Genomic DNA, 25,225 nt, shown 5'->3' with positions numbered 1-25,225 from the left:
ATTTTAATATTTTAGTATTAGATACTGTGGATTCATTTATTTTCGTGGGTATCAACTTTTGTGGATTAAGCAAAATTTACATGTTCGTAGATATTTAATTTTGTGGTTTTGTAAAAATTTGCATGCACACCAATAGAAAATTTGTTATTTGTTGAATAATTAATTTCCTGGTTCACCTGTACCCAGGAAATCCACGAAGATTGGTATCCAATGAATAATAATAATGAATCCATAGTACATAATCTTTCAATTAGTTGTTATTGGCTTTGAAAACATTGTCATTTTATTGCGGACAATGTGGTATGAGCTTTGCTCATTGTTGAAGGTCATACAGTGGCCTATAGTTGTTAAATTCTGTGTCATTTGGTCTCTTGTGGAGAGTGGTCTCATCAGCAATCATACCACGTCTTCTTTTTTTATATACATGTACTAAGAAGTTTGTTTTAATATTGTGATGTTACAACACTGGTCCATATTAGGGAGTGTTGGCACACATACAAACATGTTTAACCCTGCTATATTCTGTATGCATCTGTTCCAAGCCAGAAGCCTGTAATTCAATGGTTGCATTTGTTGATCTTTGTTGCTGTATTTCATATTTGTTTTTCCATAATATCTAGTTCATAAATCAAGTGGTTTGTTTTCTCATTTGAATTGTTTTACATAAGTGGTTTCAGCTTAAATAGCTGTGTTTTGCTAATGGTTAAAGGCCAAATGGCGACCTACAGTTGTTAAATACTATGTCAACTAGTTTCTGGTGGAGATATATCTCATTGTCACATCATACCACATCTTCTAGTTTTATATAAATTGAGAAGAAGATAAAGAACTGTAAAAGTGACTCTTCAACAATTTAAACTTAAACTGAATTAAGTGGTTATTATGAGCATTATCTATACATCTCATTAAATTTAGTTGAGATAAACTTAATTTAGAGAGCCGAAACAAAATATCATTAACGGTTATAAAGGAACAGAACTGAAGAACAGTCATCATAATGCTTGGAAGTACCAAAGGATAAAGATTGTTTAAATTTTTTCAGTGAACTTTGCATTGTATAAAGCATTGGTTGTCGTTGATGTAATCGGTAAAATTAATTTTAAAATTGGAGTTATCTTCCTTTGTCCATAATTGTAGTTGATTCAACTACTATTATGGTCAAAGGAAGATAACTCCAATTTAAAAAAAAATCATTATTGATAATTTTAGAACAGATATTAGATTCCTAGTTTTCCATTTGTAAACTCTAGAACAGTTAAAAGTGACATCACCTAAATTCAAACTTGATCTGTATTTTGTGGTAAGAAGCATTTTTTATGGAAATATTCTTTATAAGGCCAAAGGTGTCAGTATTCACCTCAGAAACTAACGAAACCTTTGAATAGACTTATTAAGAAGGGATATAGTTACGATACAGTCATATTTTCTTTTGTTACATCTTCTGACTTCAGACTCGGACTTCTCTTGAACTGAATTTTAATGTGCGTATTGCTATGTGCTTACTTTTCTACATTGGCTAGAGGTATAGGGGAGGGTTGAGATCCCACTAACATGTTTAACTCTGCCACATTTTTTCGCCTGTCCCAAGTCAGGAGCCTCTGGCCTTTGTTAGTCTTGTATTATTTTAATTTTAGTTTCTCGTGTACAATTTGGAAATTAATATGGCATTCATTATCACTGAACTAGTATATATTTGTTTAGGGGCCAGCTGAAGGACGCCTCAAGGTGCAGGAATTTCTCGCTACATTAAAGACCTGTTGGTGACCTTCTGCTTTTGTTTTTTTTCTATGGTCGGGTTGTTGTCTCTTTGACACATTCCCCATTTCCATTCTCAATTTTATTGTGTATAAGTTAAATAACAATTGGTTGAGACAAACTAAAGTTAGAGGACAGAAACAAAAAACTTGTAAAGGGCATAACTCACCAAAATTCAAACTTGATCTGTGTTTTGTTGTTAAAAGTATTTTGTATATGTTTCATTACATTTGGTTTATGCAAACTTAAGTGAGAAAACCAAAACCAACTTTGGGACGTACATACGTACATACAGACAGACAAAAAGTTAGATTTAAATATAGTTTTTTTGTAATGTTAATTTATCTCTTATTATAAGAAATAGCATTACTATATTTAGTATGCGGGTACCTTGCAAGGTCCTCATACCCGTCAGACAGTTTTCACTTGACCTCCAACTCATTTCATGAATTAGTGAACAAGGTTAAGTTTTGGTGGTCAAGATATTGAGATACTATAAGCAATAGGTTTAATATATTTGATGTATGTAGGGATAGTTAGGTGTTCATGTCCAACTGCCAGGTGTCATCTGAGCTTGATCTCATTTATCATGGTTCAGTGGTTATAGTTCAGTTTTTGTATTTTGGTCTGTTTTTCTTTAACTGTATACAATAGGTCTACTTTATTAGACGTATGGAATGATTGTAAGGTGAACATGTCCAAATATTAGTCATGCAGGTTTTATTTGACCTTGACCTCATTTTTAAGGTCATTGCTCAATTTTTAATTTTTGTGTTCTGGTCTGTTTTTCTTAAACCATAAGCAATAGGTCAACTATATATGTTGTATGAAAGGAATGTAAGCTGTACATGTCTGCCTGACATGGTTCATCTGACCTTTACCTCATTTTCATGATTCATTGGTCAATGTTTAGTTTTCTTGGTTTAGTCTGTTTCTTAGAAATTATAAGCAAAAGGTCAACTATATTTTGTGTATTGAATAATGTAAAGTGTAGAATATATTTCTTGTTTGATTTTATGAACTTGACCTCATTTTCATGGATCATATTAAGTTTATGTAATAGTTGTAAGTAAAGCTTTCTATTTATGACTATCAGCATAATACCAATGGTTAGTAAAATAGGTGAGACATTTCAGTGTGTGCACTCTCATTTTGTAAACTGCATAAAAAAGTTTTAGTGAGCAATGTCGCCCACTTTATTTATGACCCCCTGTAACCTTGACATAAAATGGGGTTTAACCACTCCATTAGTGGTGTTTCATGTACTCTATCACAATTTCACCAGTAAAGGGTTATTATTGAAGTATTTCAGCTTAATGTTCTTGACAATACCTGTTTGCATTGCTCAGAGATATAACATATTTGATATCATGTGTAATGGACTTATAAGAATGAGAACTAAAACCAGTATAAATTATTTATTCAATATCACTTTTTAGGGTGCCAATGCAACAATTTTAGCTGACATATTTTATACAATGAAATGCTACCAACCTCTCTAATACAACCTTTCTTTTCAAAATTTGAACATTAGTGCTAAAGTGAAAAATTTGAACATGTCTTTCAAAATAATTAATGAGTTGTGAATTATAGTACCATTCTGTAACAATACATTTTGCAATCAGCAATACATTTTACTAATATTCAATATAAAATTGTCTTCACACAGTACAACATTTTAACATTGGCATCACAACTGGGACAAGGAGTTGAGATTTAGAACAGACAACAGATGCTCCCAGTATTATATGTCATAATTTGTTCTTTTAATTTGTAAAGAGACACAACCCCATAACAGTGTTTATATCTTAACAAAACTGTCACTAATTGGAGGATCTCAATCAAACCTGGATTCATTAGAAAAAAATCAATTTCTGGATTTAAGGTGGTGTTTCTCATGATATGCTGAATTAAAACAACCTTCATGAAAATTATAAACTTCAAATTGTTACACCTGTAATATTCAAAAAGATAAATGAAATATTTATTTTTACTATAAAAATTGAATGAAATTTTTACTATCAAGCTCTGATTTATACAAACAGGTTTGTTCAAATAAAATAATTTAAATGTTCATCCTAAAATTATAGAGTTATCTCCCATTGTCCATGTTTATGAGGAAATCCAAGCTTCAGTAAAATATGAAAATTTCTAAGATTAAGTGATGGACATCAAAGCGATGACAACATCTTGGACCAATTTAAGTCAAAAACATGATATAATTATATGCTTTTACTTAAAAAAATTTAACCAACTTGTTTCAAGGTTGTATTAGAAGGTAAACAACTCCTAGATTTGTACAAAAATAAGAATTGAATTGTACAATATTATCTTTCCATGTGATATATCTCTTAATCACACAAAAAGTGTTGCAAGCTGACTCTTACAATAACCTCTTCTTTACACTCAAACATATATATATAAATAATGGTCACTGCACTGTACAAGGCCACAATATTGCAAACTTTCTATAAATTATTAATTTTTTACATCAGTATACATATCGGCATTTGTCAAATTATTTAAAAGCACAATTCAGATTTTGTAGCTAAATTCATCCTCACATTCCCCTAGAAATATTAAACATGTTTATGTTCACTATCATAAAGACTTAAAGAGGATATAATGCATGAAAGACGTTAACGATATATTATTATTCCCCCAAACTGGTCATAAACGAAAGAGTTGAGTTCAAGGGACCTAATTTCTGGTAAAAAAAGACACCAAATTAGAAGTGCAGTATATTGTACATCTAAATGTCTTGAACAAATGTGGTATCAGATAAACGTCAAATGACTTCACAAATGTGTTTGTACCTAGTGATATGATATGATAATTTTAAAAAGGACATAACCTTTGCCAAAAAAAGAATGTCACAAAAATGGACTTCAAGGTTACAATATAAGACAAGTACTGCCAGTATTTACTGGTTAGAAACCTTTAGATGTGTTTACTGGTACATGTGTATTATTATAAAAAGTTATTGACTTTACAACCACAAATACAGACACATATTTAAGTATGTAATAAAAAATTCATACCTTTATAAATCATGTGACCTAATACTGCAGCACCATGACATGTGATGAAAGTTGAAAAGAAAAATGCACAATGCAAATAATTCATCTATTACTGTTTGAATGACTAGAATAAACTTAGTGTCATGCAATTGAAGTCAAATAATAATGACCATCAGAGTTTTAATCATAAAAATGATTATATATAGGAAATTAATTTAATAATTTAATACTATTTCCCACAATATGTAAAACATGTGAACTATAAGGACATCATATTTTCTCAGTTCCACAAAAAACATTTTCATTTACATCTGTCCTTACTGATTCACCAATTTCAAAATATACAAAACAAACTCGTTATTTGATAAAATACACAATATAAAATAAGGCATTCAATATCACAATGGATTAGCACTGATTTTACAATTAAATGCAAAATATGGACTTCAGTCTAACAAGATGGCTAGTAAAATTACACTAAACATCTAGTTGACCAATTATATAAATATCTTCCCCCCACTTTTCCCTCCAAAATCTAAGGAGCACATTATGACTGAACACTCAAAGAGGTATTACAAAGTAATATTCATACATTTTGTCACTTTGATGAAAAAAAGTAATACCATCTCTTTTACAATTGTTTTTGTTTCTGAACAGGCAACATTACTTGATGCAAAATCACAACACCAATTCATACAGAAAAGTTTTCAACATCACTGTTCTAGAATTAGACAGTTGTCACCGACAACAAAGGATTGTAGGTTTTTCCTTCAGTATGCCGACTTCCATGTGCAAGCATTTCTTGAATTGTCATAAAATCATCAAATACTTTTCTACCTTTATTCTTCATCATTTTCCTATGACTTAGTTCTAAAATGTTAACTTCTTTCTTTTCATCATGTTCTTTTAAAGTCTCCATTTTGGCTTTCATCATCATTTCTCTTTTCTTTTTATGATCCTTTGCTTTTTCAAAATGACGTTTTCTGTCTTCTTTCGACCAATACCGTCCATGTTTCATTTCACTCATTGCGTCATCATCTGTTGTCATTCCACAACGCTCTTCAGATATCTTTTTAGCTCTTTCTTTCAACATTTTATTTCTGACAGGTCTTCTAGTAATATAGCGAGAACCATCAGGACGTCTTTTCACAACCCATTCCATTTGTCCACTACTATCCGGAGGTGTGCAGTTAGGACTTTGTTGTTGCAGATTATCTGTTTTAAGTTGAACATTTTCATTCTTATTTTGCTGGAGAGATACCACACTACTGTGAGAGGATGGGCGAGATGAATTCTTTCTCCGACACTTTGTCTCCATTTGTTGTTGAAAGAGCTTTTGTTGAATAGCAATAGTATGCTGTAAGTTAGCTTCATTTGTATACATAACATCTGCGTATGACATATAAAGATCCTGAAGAGATTCACCCATTGGTTTTTGATCCTTTGACAAGTTTTTATTTTCATTATTATTTTTGGCTGATAAAGCATTTAATTCTTCACTAGAACTTTCTTTGGTCTGACATGGAGTTTGTGTTTGTTTCTCTGTGTCACTAGTGGAGGCTATAGGTGTTGTAGTAGTTGTAGAAGCTAAACATAGCATAGAGTTTTTAAATCCTTTCTCACTGTCGTCTGATACTTGATTCAGTTCTAAAGTCAGAGGTGTGCTGCGACAACTTTCTCCAGTATTATAAGCACTTGTTGTCGAAGCTTCTGAGAAAGCCTTTTGTTGTTTTTTAACAGGACTCTGATTCCACGAATCACCAGAATTGTTTGATTGCACATTTTTGACATATTCAAGTCGTGTTCCCATACGTGGGACAACCCGTGGACTTCTAGAAGGTAATGTTTCATATATATGATTTATATTTGAATCCTCTCCTATATGATTGTCATACATATCTTGACATTCAATCTGAATGTTTTCCATTTCACGATTTACATACTCAATTTCTCGTTCAAGACTGCTCACAGAGTTCTTACGAGATGAACCCTTTTTAGGAGAATTATTGGCACTTTTACTATCACATCTTTGAACAAGTACCTCCCGAAATTTATCACATTCATCTTTAGAAATGTCATTTACATTAATCTCTTGATCTGTTATGTCATGTGACAAGAAACTTTCATCACTGCGATGATATTCTCCTCTGCCTTGACGAAACTTTGAGGTTGCAGCTGGTGAATTGGTACATTCTGTGTCAAAGGCATCCTGAATAATATATAATATACTTATATGAAAAATTAATATAAATACAAATATGTACAGAAATTACATATTTATTACAACAGATATCAGATATTGCTGTCGACTGCCTAATGATAGACCAATTATCTAGTTCTTTCATGTATTTCTACACTAAGTCTTGTGGTTCTAGTTAACAAATATCCCATGTATATAAATACATATTGATAATATTGTTTGCCCTTTTCTTAACATTTCAATTGCTGTTGGAACCTTATTCATTTATTTATTTGAAATACAGAGTCTTTCATATATTAATTAATCCTTATTGCTCAATGTTATATCCCAAAGACCATAAAGAAAGTGATTAGCCAAAATAAAACAACCTAAAAACTAGAGGCTCTAAAGAGCCTGTGTCGCTCACCTTGGTCTATGTGCATATTAAACAAAGGACACAAATGGATTCATGACAAAATTGTATTTTGGTGATGGTGATGTGTTTGAAGTTCTTACTTTACTGAACGATTTTGCTTCTTACAATTATATCTATCATGAACTTTGCCCATTAGTAACAGAGAACTATATTTGGTAAAAATTTACATAAATTTACCAAATTAATGAAAATTGTTAAAAATTGACTATAAAGGGCAATTACTCCTTAAGGGGTCAATTGACCATTTAGGTCATGTTGACTTATTTATAGATCTTACTTTGCTGAACATTATTGCTGTTTACAGTTTATCGCTATCTATAATAGTATTCAAGATAACCAAAAACGGCAAAATTTCTTTAAAAATTACCAATTGGAGGGCAGCAACCCAACAACCAGTTGTCCAATTCATCTGAAAAATTCAGGGCAGATAGATATTGACTTGATTAACAATTTAACTTCTTGTCAGATTTGCTCTAGATGCTTTGGTTTCATAGTTATAAGCAAAAAACTGTATTTTACCCCTATGTTCTATTTTTAGCCGTGGCGGCCATCTTGGTTGAATGGCCAGGTCATCGGACACATTTTTCAAACTAGATACCCCAAAGATGATTGTGGCCTAGAAGTTTCGGTGGAGATTTTGTAAAAGATTACTTAGATTTATGAAAAATGGTTAAAGATTTACTATAAAGGGCAATAACTCCTAAAGGGGTCAACTGACCATTTTGGTCATGTTGACTTATTTGTAGATCTTACTTTGCTGAACATTATTGCTGTTTACAATTTATCTCTATCTATAATAATATTCAAGATAATATCCAAAAACAGCAAAATTTCCTCAAAATTACCAATTCAGGGGCAGCAACCCAACAACCGATTGACCGATTCATCTGAAAATTTCAGGGCAGATAGTTCTTGACCTGATAAACATTTTTATCCATGTCAGATTTCCTCAAAATGCTTTGGTTTTTGAGTTATAAGCCAGAAACTGCATTTTACCCCTATGTTCTATTTTTAGCGGTGGCGGCCATCTTGGTTGGTTGACCAGGTCACGCCACACATTTTTTAAACTAGATACCCCAAAGATGATTGTGGCCAAGTTTGGATTAATTTGGCCAAGTAGTTTCAGAGGAGAAGATTTTTGTAAAAGATTACTTTAATTTACGAAAAATGGTTAAAAATTGACCAGGTCACGCCACACATTTTTTAAACTAGATACCCCAAAGATGATTGTGGCCAAGTTTGGATTAATTTGGCCAAGTAGTTTCAGAGGAGAAGATTTTTGTAAAAGATTACTTTAATTTACGAAAAATGGTTAAAAATTGACTATAAAGGGCAATAACTCCTAAACGGGTGAACTGACCATTTTGGTCATGTTGACTTATTTGTAGATCTTACTTTGCTGAACATTATTGCTGTTTACAATTTATCTCTATCTATAATAATATTCAAGATAATAACCAAAAACAGCAAAATTTCCTCAAAATTACCAATTCAGGGGCAGCAACCCAACAACCAATTGACCGATTCATCTGAAAATTTTAGGGCAGATAGATCTTGACCTGATAAACATTTTTATCCCATGTCAGATTTCCTCAAAATGCTTTGGTTTTTGAGTTATAAGCCAAAAACTGCATTTTACCCCTTTGTTCTATTTTTAGCTGTGGCGGCCATCTTGGTTGGTTGACCAGGTCACGCCACACATTTTTTAAACTAGATACCACAAAGATGATTGTGGCCAAGTTTGGATTAATTTGGCCAAGTGGTTTCAGAGGAGAAGATTTTTGTAAAAGATTACTTTAATTAACGAAAAATGGTTAAAAATTGACTATAAAGGGCAATAACTCCTAAACGGGTCAACTGACCATTTTGGTCATGTTGACTTATTTGTAGATCTTACTTTGCTGAACATTATTGCTGTTTACAATTTATCTCTATCTATAATAATATTCAAGATAATAACCAAAAACAGCAAAATTTCCTCAAAATTACCAATTCAGGGGCAGCAACCCAACAACCGATTGACCGATTCATCTGAAAATTTTAAGGCAGATAGATCTTGACCTGATAAACATTTTTATCCATGTCAGATTTCCTCAAAATGCTTTGGTTTTTGAGTTATAAGCCAAAAACTGCATTTTACCCCTTTGTTCTATTTTTAGCTGTGGCGGCCATCTTGGTTGGTTGACCAGGTCACGCCACACATTTTTTAAACTAGATACCACAAAGATGATTGTGGCCAAGTTTGGATTAATTTGGCCAAGTAGTTTCAGAGGAGAAGATTTTTGTAAAAGATTACTTTAATTAACGAAAAATGGTTAAAAATTGACTATAAAGGGCAATAACTCCTAAACGGGTCAACTGACCATTTTGGTCATGTTGACTTATTTGTAGATCTTACTTTGCTGAACATTATTGCTGTTTACAATTTATCTCTATCTATAATAATATTCAAGATAATAACCAAAAACAGCAAAATTTCCTCAAAATTACCAATTCAGGGGCAGCAACCCAACAACCGATTGACCGATTCATCTGAAAATTTTAGGGCAGATAGATCTTGACCTGATAAACATTTTTATCCCATGTCAGATTTCCTCAAAATGCTTTGGTTTTTGAGTTATAAGCCAAAAACTGCATTTTACCCCTTTGTTCTATTTTTAGCTGTGGCGGCCATCTTGGTTGGTTGACCAGGTCACGCCACACATTTTTTAAACTAGATACCACAAAGATGATTGTGGCCAAGTTTGGATTAATTTGGCCAAGTAGTTTCAGAGGAGAAGATTTTTGTAAAAGATTACTTTAATTAACGAAAAATGGTTAAAAATTGACTATAAAGGGCAATAACTCCTAAACGGGTCAACTGACCATTTTGGTCATGTTGACTTATTTGTAGATCTTACTTTGCTGAACATTATTGCTGTTTACAGAGTATCTCTAACTATAATAATATTCAAGATAATAACCAAAAACAGCAAAATTTCTTCAAAATTACCAATTCAGGGGCAGCAACCCAACAACCGATTGACCGATTCATCTGAAAATTTCAGGGCAGATAGATCTTGACCTGATAAACATTTTTAACCCATGTCAGATTTGCTCTAAATGCTTTGGTTTTTGAGTTATAAGCCAAAAACTGCATTTTACCCCTATGTTCTATTTTTAGCCGTGGCGGCCATCTTGGTTGGTTGACCGGGTCACGCCACACATTTTTTAAACTAGATACCCCAATGATGATTGTGGCCAAGTTTGGTTTGATTTGGCCCAGTAGTTTCAGAGGAGAAGATTTTTGTAAAAGTTAACGACGACGGACTACGACGACGACGGACGACGGACGCCAAGTGATGAGAAAAGCTCACTTGGCCCTTCGGAGCAGGTGAGCTAAAAATCAGTTCTACAGACAAAAGTTCTAAGTAACTTAACTCTAAATGTAATAACAGTGGTCATACTGATTTCACTTTTTAATACCTGGGTATATTTTCACCAATGAGTTAAACTTTGCACAAGAGGATGTTTTGTTTATTATGATGAATGAACATCAGATTAGAGTTTCACATTCTCTTTGGATATTCTATATCTATGCCCTACCCATAGTCAAATTTCTTATGAAATCAAATATACCATTCATAAACTGTTATAACGATATCTTATTAAATTTGTCAAAGAAGAATGATTTTTTAATCTTGATATCAATAATTTTACAGAAACTATCATATTTGAGCTCAAAATGATTAATGGCTTAAATAAACAAGCTATATACTTTTTTTAATCAAGAAACATACTTTACAAAGAAAAGTCATTGAACTTTTGAAGTTCTAGACTTATTGCTTTTTTTGGTTTGTATTTATCCAGAGAGAATGACCTTTGTAAACTATAGATAAACATTATTCTTGTTACTGATATGAATACATTAGCATTATCAAAAGCATAATATACTGAATTTGAAATACAAAATATGACTGATTTACCCCATATAATCATTACACTGTTTATGATATAGGTTATAATGTTTTAAGCCATTGGCCCATGTGGGTGTACAGTGCTTTTCAATAAAGTATATTTTTTATAATAAAACTGACTGAAATTTTAATAAAGTCTAAGAAGACAGTACAAAGGTATGACCAATTGTTGTTTTCAGCTTGCTATCTTGTAGCTGCCAAACAATAGCTGTTAGGTCCTCATACCCGTAGCCAGGGGGGGTTCAGGGGGTTCGGACGAACCCCCCCTTGAAAACTAATAAGCACTGTTAAAGTCGATGTTCTGTTCGAATTGTGACTGTTAAAGTCGAGTTTGTGAGTCAAACGAACCCCCCTTTGGAAATTCCTGGCTACGGGCCTGGTCCTTGTGATATTTCTTGACAATTTGTGGATATCTATACTGTTAAAAATTGAATAACCAAACAGATATTTTAAGGCTAATTTTAAAAGTTTCAATCTATGTACAGATCATGTAGGATGTTTCAAGGTGCATATTCTCTTATGCAATACTAATATATCACAAATGTCTCTCAGTTAACCCAAGATGCCAAAAGATGGTAAATGAGGATATTATCACAAGTAAAAAAAGTTTAGTGTCAGATTAATACGATTTCTAATGACTGCAAAATAAATTCTAAATTCAACACTGAAAATTATCAGCTATACCTTTGTAATCATTGAATTGGTCGTAATTACAGAACCATAATTGGAAAAATAAAATCAAAGCAAAACTACAATCTCAGCCTGTATTACAATTATTTTTGTCATGAAAGGTGTTCATTTAATACTTATAAAATATCAAACAATACCTTTGATGTGGGACATGTTTTGCATTCCTTTGATTGAAGAAACTGACAGTCATACAGAGAAAAAAATCAAACCAAGATCAGAAAAAGTGATAACTATTTATCAATTTCCACCTAAGCCCTTTTCAACTGTCTAGAAATGAAAAATGAATTCAGTGAAATGTTAGACCTTTCCTGCCTCTTTGATAAAAGAGTTTCTATTAATCCTGTTGGAAACTGATACTGTTTTTGTAATAATTCGAATGTGTTGGGTGATGTGATGTGATATAATGCCCAATTACTTTTTCTCTAACAAAAAGATGCATTTTTTCCAAATTACAAAGGTTCTCCTATTTATTTAACCCTTTATATTTGTCAATGATCCATTATAACCGCTAAGTGATGGATGCCGTCTGGAGTCGTCTTGGATGGTTTTTGCACTAAAACATAATATTGGTTTTACAGTTCATTACAATGATTTTCCACTAGGAGTCGGTTTAATGAAAATGTTTGTTTAGTTAAAGGCTATTATTTGTCAAAAAGACACTAATCAAGCATCCTGGCTGCACAGGTTATCAATTAAAAACTATTCTGCACCTCTTACACAGACACTGAGTACTTATAAAACAATTATACTGATTGACGACAATTAAAATTCCATTTGGCAATTACTATAGGGCACTTTTTCTATTTTTACAAAACCAAAATTTATTTTACCAGGCCGGAGTGCAAAAGTTTTCAATTAACCAGTGTTAAAACAAAATAATTATCCAAAAGAAATTAATATTAATTACTTTGGTCTTCTTATGCATTCATTCATATTTTGCCTTGTAAGCATAATAGATTTACATAATTATCCATAATCGTGCCACTTCTCTAACACTAACAGATGGCCTGAATCTAAGGTCCTCCTAATAACAATGGGGAAAGTGTAACTATGACATTACTGGGTGATGTAAAATAAATGATCCTGTCAACATCTTATAATTAAGCTACACACACCACAACAAAGTAGTCCCCAGCTATTTATTTTTTGTAATTGTTACAAATGTTTTTGTCATGAAGATTAAAAACACATTTTACATTAAAAATCCTAACCATAACCATAATTTCTTTTGTTCTTGCTGAAGAAATCTCTTTATATTTTTTGATGATTTGAACAGTATCTTAACCATTTAAATATCTTGTCAATAGATATTCAAGTTTTAAAGTAAAATGTAACAGTTTTCTTATTATCTATTATCATTCTTTTATTTTCATAATAGAAATATGTTTTTAATTTGATATTGTCATGATAAAAGTTTCAACAGACTTGTTGTTTCTAAACATGTTTGATTATGTAGTTTCCCATTGTATTCATATTTCTTTGAGTTCTAATTTTTACTGATCTAACAACTGCAAGTTAGTCTAAATGTGCTTAGTCTTAGTCTTCTTGATCAGTGTTCACTATCCACTGCTTTTATTAGACACTTTAGTTTTTAGTTTACTTTCTAGTTTACAATTGTTTTGGCTATCTGCAGCTAATTTTTGACATTCTAACATTGACCATTGGTCTTGAGTTTATGATTAATGATATGATATCTTTATTTGCAAAACATACAAAAACCAATTTTGGTTGTGGCAAATACATTGACAAACAATCATAATGAAACATAATGAAAACTCAACAATTAATAATCACTACACATTACAATATTTATACAATAATTTGGTTGGCGTCAAAAACTTTTAACTCTGACTTGCATGGGAATATTTGAATATGTCAAAAGACAATGAAGGTATTATCCTTGTTTATCACTGTTTATATGTTATACTACAAAAGTGTTTGGTTATACAAAAACACAAGCTTTAATTTCAACAATAAAAATTTCACTATTGAAAGTCACATGAAGTATCCTCATTTTGATTTCTTGTAATGCTGCGGTGTTTTTTTAATTTTTATTATTTTAGAATCACTTGCACAACACTTTCACATTGTGAACAATTTTCTGTTAATGACTTAAATTTTTAAAATGTATTACCAATTCCGAGCTTTCATCATTTTTGGTACTTTCATCAGTTCGTCCAACACCACTGTCTTTTTCATGTTTATGCAGGGAATTTTCTGTTGTGGCTGTGTCTGTAGTTCCACCTTCTTCATCCAGTAAATGTCCCTGGAATATACAAATAAAAATATAGATCTCCCATACAAATATCTATCACCAAAATATTGAGTTATACTACATTACATTACATATCCTTGCTTTTCTATTTCAGTGCTTCTGCTATTCTTTAAAAAAAAATATGGTAGAAGGTACATGTACTTAATAACCTTCACTGACACTTTATTAAAAGTGGGTGTTTAAAAAGTATGGTGCAAATCTAAGATCAAAATCGCTAGGATGCTTCAGATGTGGTTTTACATTGAACCTATACTGAATTACAATTTGTATGCATAATTTTAGTGTCTTAATTCAAAATACATCTTGCATGGAAAGTACTGTTTTAAATCTTTGCAGTTATGTACCTTTATGTAGAAAATAAAGTTGGGAAAATTATCCCACCAGTTTCCGATATATTCTAAATACATGTTTTATTATAAACATTTGATGTAAATAAGTCTGTTTGATTCATTCCACATGAATATAAGAATACATATTAGTTTACAAATTATATATACATATATAAATATTGAAATATCACAGATAAAATCATATGAAAAATCTATTTGTCTTTGAAGTTATCAGAGAGCAAAAGGTAATCAAAGTCATGCAATTACCTGTGTAATTAGATATTTTGAAAAGCTTGAATAAAATAGCATTTCCTCTCATCTATGCCAAGAAATCAAATCCTGGGATTAAAAGATTTAAATCCTATTTAATAACCCAACAATCACATCATTCTGTATCAAAGGCCAGTCGACAATCAAATGATCATTTTCTAAAAGGACTTAATCATTTTCCATCAACGATTCGCCTCCAGGACTCCAAAGGTGACAATATACTTTGTAATTTTCAAATGTAAAGGTCTTGACTGGGAGGTGTTTGAAACATGCAAGGTTAACCTTATTAATTAACTATTTTCAAATGCCTGCAAGATGAAAAAATCTGTTTGTATGAATTTACAATCAGATCTAAATCAATAAACATCAAACACAACTATAAAATGCATTGTATCAAAGGCCAAACACAAAAGATTGCTGTAATGATGGTGGTAGTCTTTGTCAGTTCCGTGCATATTAACAGCAGCCTGGTCATAATTTTATAAAAAGAGATAACTGGTGGTTTTTGTTGTATGGTTTTTTTCCAAACTTAGATGTGAAAGGCTGTTATACACAATTTTTTCATTGATTTTACAAGATATAGAAAAAAAGCCTAACATTTGGCAATATGTCCTTGTTTCACTTTAATATCTACCATGGGATTTGCCCAAACAATCATTGTCGAATTCTTCGATTAATTTATTGCTTGTTTTTTAATGTTTTAATGCCCCTTTGAGAGTTTGAAGGGAGGGTATGGAAAAAGTTCTCTTTTATCAAAGAATATTAGGAACAAAATTTTAATAGCTGTGAAATGAAGACCACCTACATTATAATATTACCACATATACAAGGTTAGAGGTGGTGTTTATGGCAATCCAATTAGTGTACAAGATGTTCAACACAGTTCCCTTTCACTTTCATTTACATTTTTTTCACAATCTTCATTTATTAACATCAAATTAAGCAAATAACTGATATATGATAAATGTAAATATAATCGTATCCACTAAAATATCAGCTGATATAATAGTCTTTTCTTTGTTTTCACAACTTGCAATTGAGTAGTTTTAAATTCTAAAATACATTTTTATCCCTATATAAATAACTGAGGAAACCCACTGGGTGACTTTTTGGTAGAAAAATAAACTGTAAACTGGTAATTTCTATGTTTTTATTCTAATAGTGATTTTTCAAGATCTTTTAGCTAGTGCACTGATTATTCAGAAAAACTGAAAGCTGATAACACGGTCATCAATGTACCTATCGCTAACTTAAGGTTTCCCTCAAAGTAGACAGGAGTCTTGGTCAACCTATAGTTCATTTTGATTAGGGGCCAAGTGGTTAGACTTTAATCGATGATAAGAATGTTTTGAGGATTATTTTAAAAATAAATACAGTGCTCTTCAAATCTAAAAAATTATCTTGCATAAATACAATTCTTTACTACTTTTTGTACAAAAACTAAAATTCAATGAGTCTTCTGATTAAGTACATTTTGAAAAAAGTAGAAAAAATATGAACAGAACATTAGATTTCCAATGAATTTTCTATGAAAGAGGGTATTGTCAAAGTCTAAAAAGCAAAGCTACAGCTTTTATTTTAACACCTCAAAATGCACTGTTCAGCAATAAATGGTTCTTTTGTACAAACAAACAATTTAAAATAACTCTAATAAACTATTTTTAAATAATCACTTCCATCAAACTTTCTAGTGGAATGACATTTTCTGATAAAGAATCAGTAATTTTATTGGGTTTTCACATGTGTGTAGTAAGATGGATAAAAGATCAAAGAAAAGGGACTATCTTGGTAAATAGAATTTAAAAAAATAACTTTTTACTTCAGAAGTTTCAGAAAATACACTTCACTCAATAAAAATGCAAGTTGAAAGTCAAGTAGAATTTTACATCACACCTGGTTATTTGACTATTTCCAGACTTTAGACTACCACATTTTGTATATTAAAGAGTTTTATATTCAAGGTCAGAAACCTTGAGTCCACTGAAAAAACTCTTATCTCCACTGAATTGGCAATGAGATCAAGAAGTAATTTATAACAAAGATTTTGCTTAGATAAAAGGCCCTTTTTGGGGGAAAATATTGGATTATATAGGGAGTTACTGAAGCATAGCTGAAGACCTCTTGGGCAGTTAGTGAGGCCCACTTTTGAAATTTTCTGGATCCTCCACTGAAACTCTCAACCTCAGTATGAAATAAAATTTATTTAAAATAAGAAAAGTAAGCACATTCTTATTCCACCATTTACTACATCAGCATTTTTGATTGATATATTGGGTTTGAAACACAAAAAATTACAACAGTACAGTAAAAACACAACAAAAAACATACCCTGGCCAACATTGAGGCCATGATTTGCATATTGTCATGGTGATGCTTTTCTAGAAAATCCATTCGCAACTGTTCTAAAACATTCTGGTCTTCTATAAAGCCATCGTCCATCTGAGAGTAGAAAAAAAAAACTTGTCAAATATGAATCACTTTCTATTTTGTGATGCTCCTATAGATTTCAGACCCTTCGCAGTTGTTCAAATATTTGAAAAAGTATATTCAGCAAAAAAAAAAAAAAAAATCAATACTCAATTGTGCATGTCTGCTGATTTGGGTGTTGTATGAATGAACATGTATAACAAAAAAATAAAACTTGGGACTAAAACCCACACAAACTTTTCACTATGATAAAGAAAATAAGTTCATTTGCATACATTTAACCAAAACAAGTCTGGGTTTTCACTTGACTCATCATTATCATCAAAAGTCTATCTTTTTATTCATCACCAACAAATTATAAAAAACTTAAAAACCTTAAGATCCCCCCGTTTTGTTTTTTGATGAGAAGATTTCAATACAGAACTTAGGCATCGATTTTGTTTCCCTTCAGAGCTTTAGACAATACTTGATAAAAATGGTGAGTCGACTCCATGGTCATCCCAAAAAAATCTTAATGAGAAGTATTGAGAACTCTGCAGTGATAGCTGTTACTGGTTTTACAAGTAGACATGTCTGGCCATTAGTTGCAATTCTATCATCTCAGCATGTCAAATAATTCTTTTACCTTTAATTAAAAATACCTTCAAACAACTTCAAAGAAGAAATGATTCTTTTACATTTTTCATGATATAAAGATGCACCAACTTATCTAAAAGCAGACATCTTTATCATAAACTTGGTTAAGAACATGTTCCAGTGCTCATTCTAGTAATGTTTTTAGAATTGATCAGTATGATAAGAATTGAATCTAGAAGAAAAGTTTATTCAGAGGGCAAACAAAACAGGTATCTCTGTCTGTTACCTTTCATTTCTAACATCAACCATCATCCCAAAATTCTATAATTAATTAAAGTAGTCAGCATACAGAGTTGCTTCCCCTTGAATTGAATCAATGTTAGCTGGTACATGTAAAGGAGAAACATGGGAATGAAATCGGTAAAACAAATTGTAATCTTTAAAAAAAAATGTATGATATAATGTTCCTGCACCCTACACATGTTTTTGTATTCTATAATACCATTGTTTTAACTATTGTTTTCTTCTTTTCTCCTGCATGTTGCAGACATCATAACAATAGTGGCTGCCAATGTTATGGAATTTTATGAGGATATGATCTGATTTCTGCAGATTCTGCATGCACTTAGAATAATGCATCGTTGTTGCATAAACTAACTATAAACTATAGGAACAAAGGTCTATTAGATTAGCTAGTATAATAAATTCTTGTTTCATGAAAGATGAATCTTTATAATAGCCTCCTTTTCAAAATATTTATACTGAATTACTTGACATGCTGGTAGTTGTAAGGATATTTTTTTTGTAGAAATCAAATGTATTTTTCAAATCTTTCTGATGTTTACCAAGTTTAATCATTTCCTTATAAAATACACTACATAATCTTAATCAAGATCTATAATGCAATAGACAAGACTGTCACATTCTTTAAATTCATCTCAGTCTTCCAGGTTATTGATGCATCAATGCAAAAAATTTATATTTGCCCTGCTTTATGTTCAGGCAGACACATTTGAGCCTATTTTCAATATACTTTCTCTCAAGATAACAGTGGATAGGAAGATATTGGACCCTAACTAAACACATTATTTTAACACCTAGAACATTAAATGTTTCCTTTACTCATATATGCAGTTTTCTGTTGAAAAACTATAATTCTAACTGTAAAGTCTTCTGTTTGACCCAGCACAGCAAATAATGGGTTAATAATTGATAAATAAAAGTGGCAGGCAAACATGATGGCCTCAATTGCTTCCCTCCTAACAGTAATTTTCAAATGGGGATCATAAATGTTATACCTGAATATTTGGTATCAGTTTGACCATTATTAAATTATGAACCATTTTCTTTGATTTTTGGGGGGTTATTTTTTTCTTTAAAAATGTTTTTGCCATGATTGATGATACCAATTATGTGAAATTTTATTTGAAATGATGTGGAAGTGCCAATCATGAACCATTATTGTTATAAAAAAACCTGTGCTGATATCATTTCCTCAAAGAACTTATATCCATGTGGTAATGTCTTGACAATCTTTGCTATAGTAAAAAGAATGGTTTGATAGGTTTGTTTTAGAATAGGATTCTTCCAATATTTTTTTTGTTTGGGAGGGGAAGGGTGGGGCATAAGTCAAATTAATATCAACAGCAAAATAGATTTTATTATGTCTCTTGGACCAGTTTTATGGGTATCTAGAACTTTTATTTCAAAAAATTTGAAAAATACCCAAAACACAACAGTACTAAATTATTTCTTTAAATTTTTCATGATTGTTGATTTTAAATTAAGTTGAAGAAGAAATAAAATCTAAACATTGTTATCAGTGAAGGAGCAAATAAATTAAGCCCAATATTTTTTCCATGTTGCTAAGTAAAAAAAATATAGTCGTAAAACTCATATGTCTTGTCACTCTTCAGACTTTTCAAAAGTTCTATATCAGTTGTTTAATTGGCTATTACTTTCTCTTTGAAGTAAGCTGACCTTTTCATGGTGGTCTGAATTTCAAACATCATCCCCATTGATTACTCTATCAACATGGATGATAACCTACCCTTTGTGCTCTTTACATAATAACTTAGGTCAGACTTTTTTCAACGTTGTTTGATGTTTGTGATTAAGTCATCAAAACCAATTTTTAACATCCTGATAAAAAAAGCATATATTTTTTATAAATTCCAGAACACTTCTGATTCTAAGATCTTGTCATCACAACACACTCAAAACAGGGCACTCTGAGACTTATGGAAGAAAATAACATTTTAGAGTATTAAATGTATTTTTTTCAGGATAAACCTACATCATCATTAAAACACATGAAATGATTTTAAAGAACACAGAGTCTTGAAAACCAATAATGGACTAGACTGTGGCATCTATTATTGTAAATAAATTCTCATAAGTAAAAACATCATCCTGAATATTCATAAAATACTTCCAATGGACATTAAGCAAACACAACAATCAATCAATCACTAACAAGAGGCTGTCACAACGACAGCAAACCGGATTTATTTATATTTATTTGTGTCCTGGCAATATCACAAGAACCATTACTAAAGAATGGTGAAAGTGAAAATCGTCAATATCAAATTTGACCTCCATTTTGTCATCGGTATCAACATATTAAAATTTGAAAAGCTTAGATTGAATGGTTCATGAGTAAATGCAACAACGTGAATGGAAATGCCATTTTACAATCTTTCAAGAACCATAACTCCTGAACGGTAAAAGTTAAAATCTTTATTATTGAACTTGACCTCTATTTTGTCATCAGTAACAACATATAAAAATTTGGGAAGCTTTGGTAGAACAGTTCATGAGTAAATGCACAGACACGACTGGAAACTCCATTTTTCAATCTTTCAAGAACCATAACTCCTGAACGGTAAAAGCCAAAATCGTCATTATTGATCTTGACCTCCACTTTGTCATCAGTAACAACATATTAAAATTTGGGAAGCTTTGGTAGAACAGTTCATGTGTAAATGCACGGACACGACTGGAAACTCCATTTTTCAATCTTTCAAGAACCATAACTCCTGAACGGTAAAAGCCAAAATCGTCATTATTGAACTTGACCTCCACTTTGTCATCAGTAACAACATATTAAAATTTGGGAAGCTTTGGTAGAACAGTTCATGTGTAAATGCACGGACACGACTGGAAACTCCATTTTTCAATCTTTTAAGAACCATAACTCCTGAACGGTAAAAGTCAAAATCGTCATTATTGAACTTGATCTCTATTTCGTCATCAGTAACATAATATTAAAATTTGGGAAGCTTTGGTAGATCAGTTCATGAGTAAATGCACAGACACGACTGGAAACTCCATTTTTCAATCTTTTAAGAATCATAACTCGTCAAAATCGCCATTATTAAACTTGACCTTCATTTAGTTGTCAGTAATAACATATTAAAATTTAAAAGCTTTGGTAGAACGGTTCATGAGTTAATGCACAGACAACATTTGATTGCTGCCCAACCGACTGACCGACCGCCGTACATCCCCAAATCAATAACCGACATTTTTGTCACAAAAATCTGGTTAAAAATGAAGAAGGGCAAGTAAGAAGTTTTCATAATGATAACAAGCTTTGTAGATAAAAAAAAAAAAGTTATATCCTGGCCAGTAAGCCCAAAAGTTAGTTGTGGAGAACTATCAGAAGTTTGATATGAGATCTTAATAACTTTTTTGGCTGAGGACTAAGTTTTCCTCTGTATCATCTATCAATGCTTACTCTCATCTTGAATGACTAGACTAGGAGGTTTTCTCCTTTCATCTTTTGTGAAGTGTTTTCATCTTTGTGATCAAAATAAACAATTCATCATTTCAACTGAACAGAAACTAAAACTTGTCAGAGAACAAAAACAATGTGAAACCTGATAACCCTGATCTGTCCAGTAAGTCAGTTAGTAAACAATAGTAATTAACTAGGTACTGGTAGAGAAATGTAAACAATTAGATACAGCTTTGATTCCCTACTTTTGTGATAATTACAGCCATTAATTTGGGAATCCTGATTATCTTTTGATTGACATGCCATTGTTTTAGCTTAAAATCTAGAACTCATCCTGTGGAAAATGGTTCATTGATATAGTGTTATTTTTATATAAGCACCTCAAAAATTCTTAAATGATGAATATAGTGAAAGTGAAAATATAAAATTGTTTTTGAAGTGAAATAGTACCAACAGTGAATCCAAAAGAAAATTAAAATGCAGCAAATGCAACATTTAAATTAGGTATGCAAGCCTCAGAAGCATTATCAACATAACAACACAGAACTATGGTTTTCAGTGGTTGTTTCATTACAATTTTAATTGATTCTCTAAATGGTGTGGTCTCTTTTTATTATATCATTATGATTCAAGTCATTTCTGTATACACTCCTATCTATATTTGTGGTTTAAAGAAAAAGAGAACTTCTTGTTCTGAACTTTCTTGGGTATATATGCAAGGGAGATAAACATGTACAAATCTATTGTTGATGTGTATGTAAACAAAGTCATGCTTGTACCTGAAAATAAACAGGGAAAAGGCTAGTAAACCTGGTAAATTCTAAACTGTTCTATTCTCTGAAAACTACTGATCAGTTCTTGTATGCATAAATATTTAGTATGAAGACATTTACCTGCACTGCAGGCCTAGCTAACAGTAGTGTGATGTCTGATGTTCTCTCAGAAAATAATTTAATAGCTTGGTCCCGACTGTGTACATCAATGCCATTTATCTGCAATTAAAGGCATAAGTGCAAAAATTGAACATGAACTGATTATTAAATTGCATGTAATGGTCATGAAATACTGTGCTGATAAAAATAATTCTCTTTAAAAAAAAAAGTGAAATCTTTAGAAGTAAACGAAAAACCTATAAAGACTGTTTTCAAAACTGCAAACAAATTTTATGAATCGATAGCAAATTGAATTTAGAAATGAGTCCATTGATGTGATTATGTAATTGAACTTGTTAAACTGGATGGAGTAGTGAACATCAATGTTCATGTGTTGTACAGGAAGTCCATCAAGATGGGCGAACATTTATAAACATATTCTGTTAATGTCTCTTCTCTTTTCAAGTTACTCCAATTTCAAGCAGATTTCATTATTTTTGCATAAATACATGTTGAGAACATTAATATGTCAATATGGTAATAACCAGATTTCGTTCCTATCAGGAAGTGCATTGTTTTAGAAATATTAACAAGCAATAAATGGACTTTAAATATTAATCCAGAACTGATTGTCAAACAGGTTTCTAGACACCAGACGATTTAATTGATAATAGCAGCACTTGTATAACAATTATCAGGAACTAATACAATTGCAGTTATTCACTAAAGCTTTCAATCCATACATTTTATTGATAGAATGCAGAGTAAATCTTGTCATTACATGTCATTACGCATCTTAATGCTTTTATCTCTAACAGTGTTAACTTTGACATTTAATTCGATCAAGACACAAATTTAGTTAAAAACATTGAATAATTATGAGTAAAAATTAAATCCATTGTCACTAAAACGAAAAAGAAGAGGTTTGATGTATTTTTTTATGATAAAAAAATCCCTATGTACACATACAAAAGAACAGTTCTGTTCATTGCTGTTCTTCATCTCGAAGAGCAAAAAAATAATTGGCAAATTTCAACAATCACCTGAATTGTTATCAAAGGTACCAGGATTATAATTTAGGCTGAACATTGTCATTGAGGCTGATTAAGGCTGAAAAATTGCAACATTTCACATAATAAATCTGGCAAACCATCTTACAACTTACAATTCAACTAATAAAGAAAACTATTCAAGGATTTAAAAATGAAAATAAAAAGTATACCGTCAACAAACCTGTAATGCATTAAGCTTTCCTGATCTTAGACCATGTGATGTGTGAATGATATTGGTATACTTTAATGATACGGGGGACACAACACCGTTATTGACAACAGAAGTTAAGATGACTATTTCTTATTTTGGTGACAAATGAGACAAAAATTAGACAAGATAGGAGGTGGATAGTTATATTTCCTGTAGAAGAATTATGTTAGGTTTTTACTGACATGTCTACCATGAGTTCCAGGATAAATGATGCAAACAAGGGATGACATGAGATAAGATATTTTTTCCTAGGTTTTGAGGTAAAACAGCAGGTATGACTTAAAAATTTTTATCCCTAAGAAATATATATCAAAAAGAACAATAAGGAATTTTAAAATGATTTGATCTATACCTGAAGAATTTGATCCCCTTCTCGTATTCTACCATCTTGAGCAGCTACACTACATGACTCAACCTGTAAATAGAAAGAGATAAATAAGAATAAAAAGATATATTGTATAAATGTCAATGATAAGCACCTCAAACACATTAAAAACTAAATGACATATAGAGGTTAACATACAGTCTTCAACAATAGACAAGTAGTTCACTTATAGTCTACAGTGTGTGAAATGTAGAGAAAAAGTTATCAATACATTCAACAGACAGTCAAATATCTCCTATTGATTCCTTAGAATATATTTTTTGTCTGTTTTACAATGATGAGAAACTGCGATCTATTTTTTTCAAGTTTGTGAACTCTTCAAGAAATAAAATATTGAACACCACTGATATCCCATGGAAAATGCACCATGAATAACTGCACTCTTGCAGCCAATCAAGTTGAGACAATGTCTTAAGACCAAGCAATTGTGCAACAGACAAGGGGAGATAATCAAGATATTATCTGTTATTTTACTTTCATCTTAAAACCAAACTTAATAATCGTGAGGTTGATAATGCTATAGAGATGTTTATCAGATACTGGCAGAGTTCATCTTTAATGAACATTTCTATCAAGTGAATTAAAAAGACTTTTGTCTTAAAGATAATCAAATAAAAGATACCGTTTTCTTTTTTTCTTTCCTTTGATGTTGAAAGGGCTACCTTAGACCAATCAAACATTTTTTCCCTCAAACACTTTGTCTATCTTTCTATATTCATCTTTTTCCTTAATCGTTTTGTTTATCTTTACAATTAACATCTTTGTAGCTTATTTCCAATTATGTCCAACAACTGCATAAAACCTTTCTTATGGATTTGTTGAAGGAAATTGGAGTTATTGAGAGATGTAGTCATAAGAATGGTTGATTTAAATAACAGTTTCCATTATATTATTAATTTCTTCTGATGAGGTATAAAAATTATAAAAAAAACAGGTTTAGTTTTCAAGGGTCTATTATTCAAAGGTTTTTCTTCACTTATGCTTTAGATTCCAATATTGTTCACTCTTGTTCTCTTCACTACTTCTGTATGATTCAGTACCAACATAAACAAC

The 25,225-nt window shown here is 31.4% G+C and overlaps 1 protein-coding gene across 9 annotated transcripts in view; it reads right to left on the bottom strand.

The window, feature by feature from the left end:
* Positions 1 to 3,158: 3,158 nt before the first annotated feature.
* The window catches only part of LOC134725131 (E3 ubiquitin-protein ligase PDZRN3-B-like), a 142,286-nt gene continuing 120,219 nt past the window's right edge, over positions 3,159 to 25,225 (bottom strand). For 8 of the 9 annotated variants that reach the window (XM_063588688.1, XM_063588707.1, XM_063588725.1 and 5 more), the window contains 5 exons: positions 24,140 to 24,202; positions 22,546 to 22,644; positions 17,239 to 17,349; positions 14,171 to 14,302; positions 3,159 to 6,984 (listed from right to left, as the gene is read on the bottom strand). In XM_063588688.1, coding sequence (XP_063444758.1) covers positions 5,503 to 6,984; positions 14,171 to 14,302; positions 17,239 to 17,349; positions 22,546 to 22,644; positions 24,140 to 24,202 — 1,887 coding nt within the window. In that variant the 3' untranslated portion in view covers positions 3,159 to 5,502. The remainder of the gene's footprint in view (positions 6,985 to 14,170; positions 14,303 to 17,238; positions 17,350 to 22,545; positions 22,645 to 24,139; positions 24,203 to 25,225) is intronic. The other variant, XM_063588698.1, reaches the window with a different exon arrangement.

Source organism: Mytilus trossulus, chromosome 1 (assembly GCF_036588685.1).
Source record: "Mytilus trossulus isolate FHL-02 chromosome 1, PNRI_Mtr1.1.1.hap1, whole genome shotgun sequence".
Classification (NCBI taxonomy): domain Eukaryota; kingdom Metazoa; phylum Mollusca; class Bivalvia; order Mytilida; family Mytilidae; genus Mytilus; species Mytilus trossulus.
This window is presented reverse-complemented; position numbering and strand designations above follow the sequence as displayed.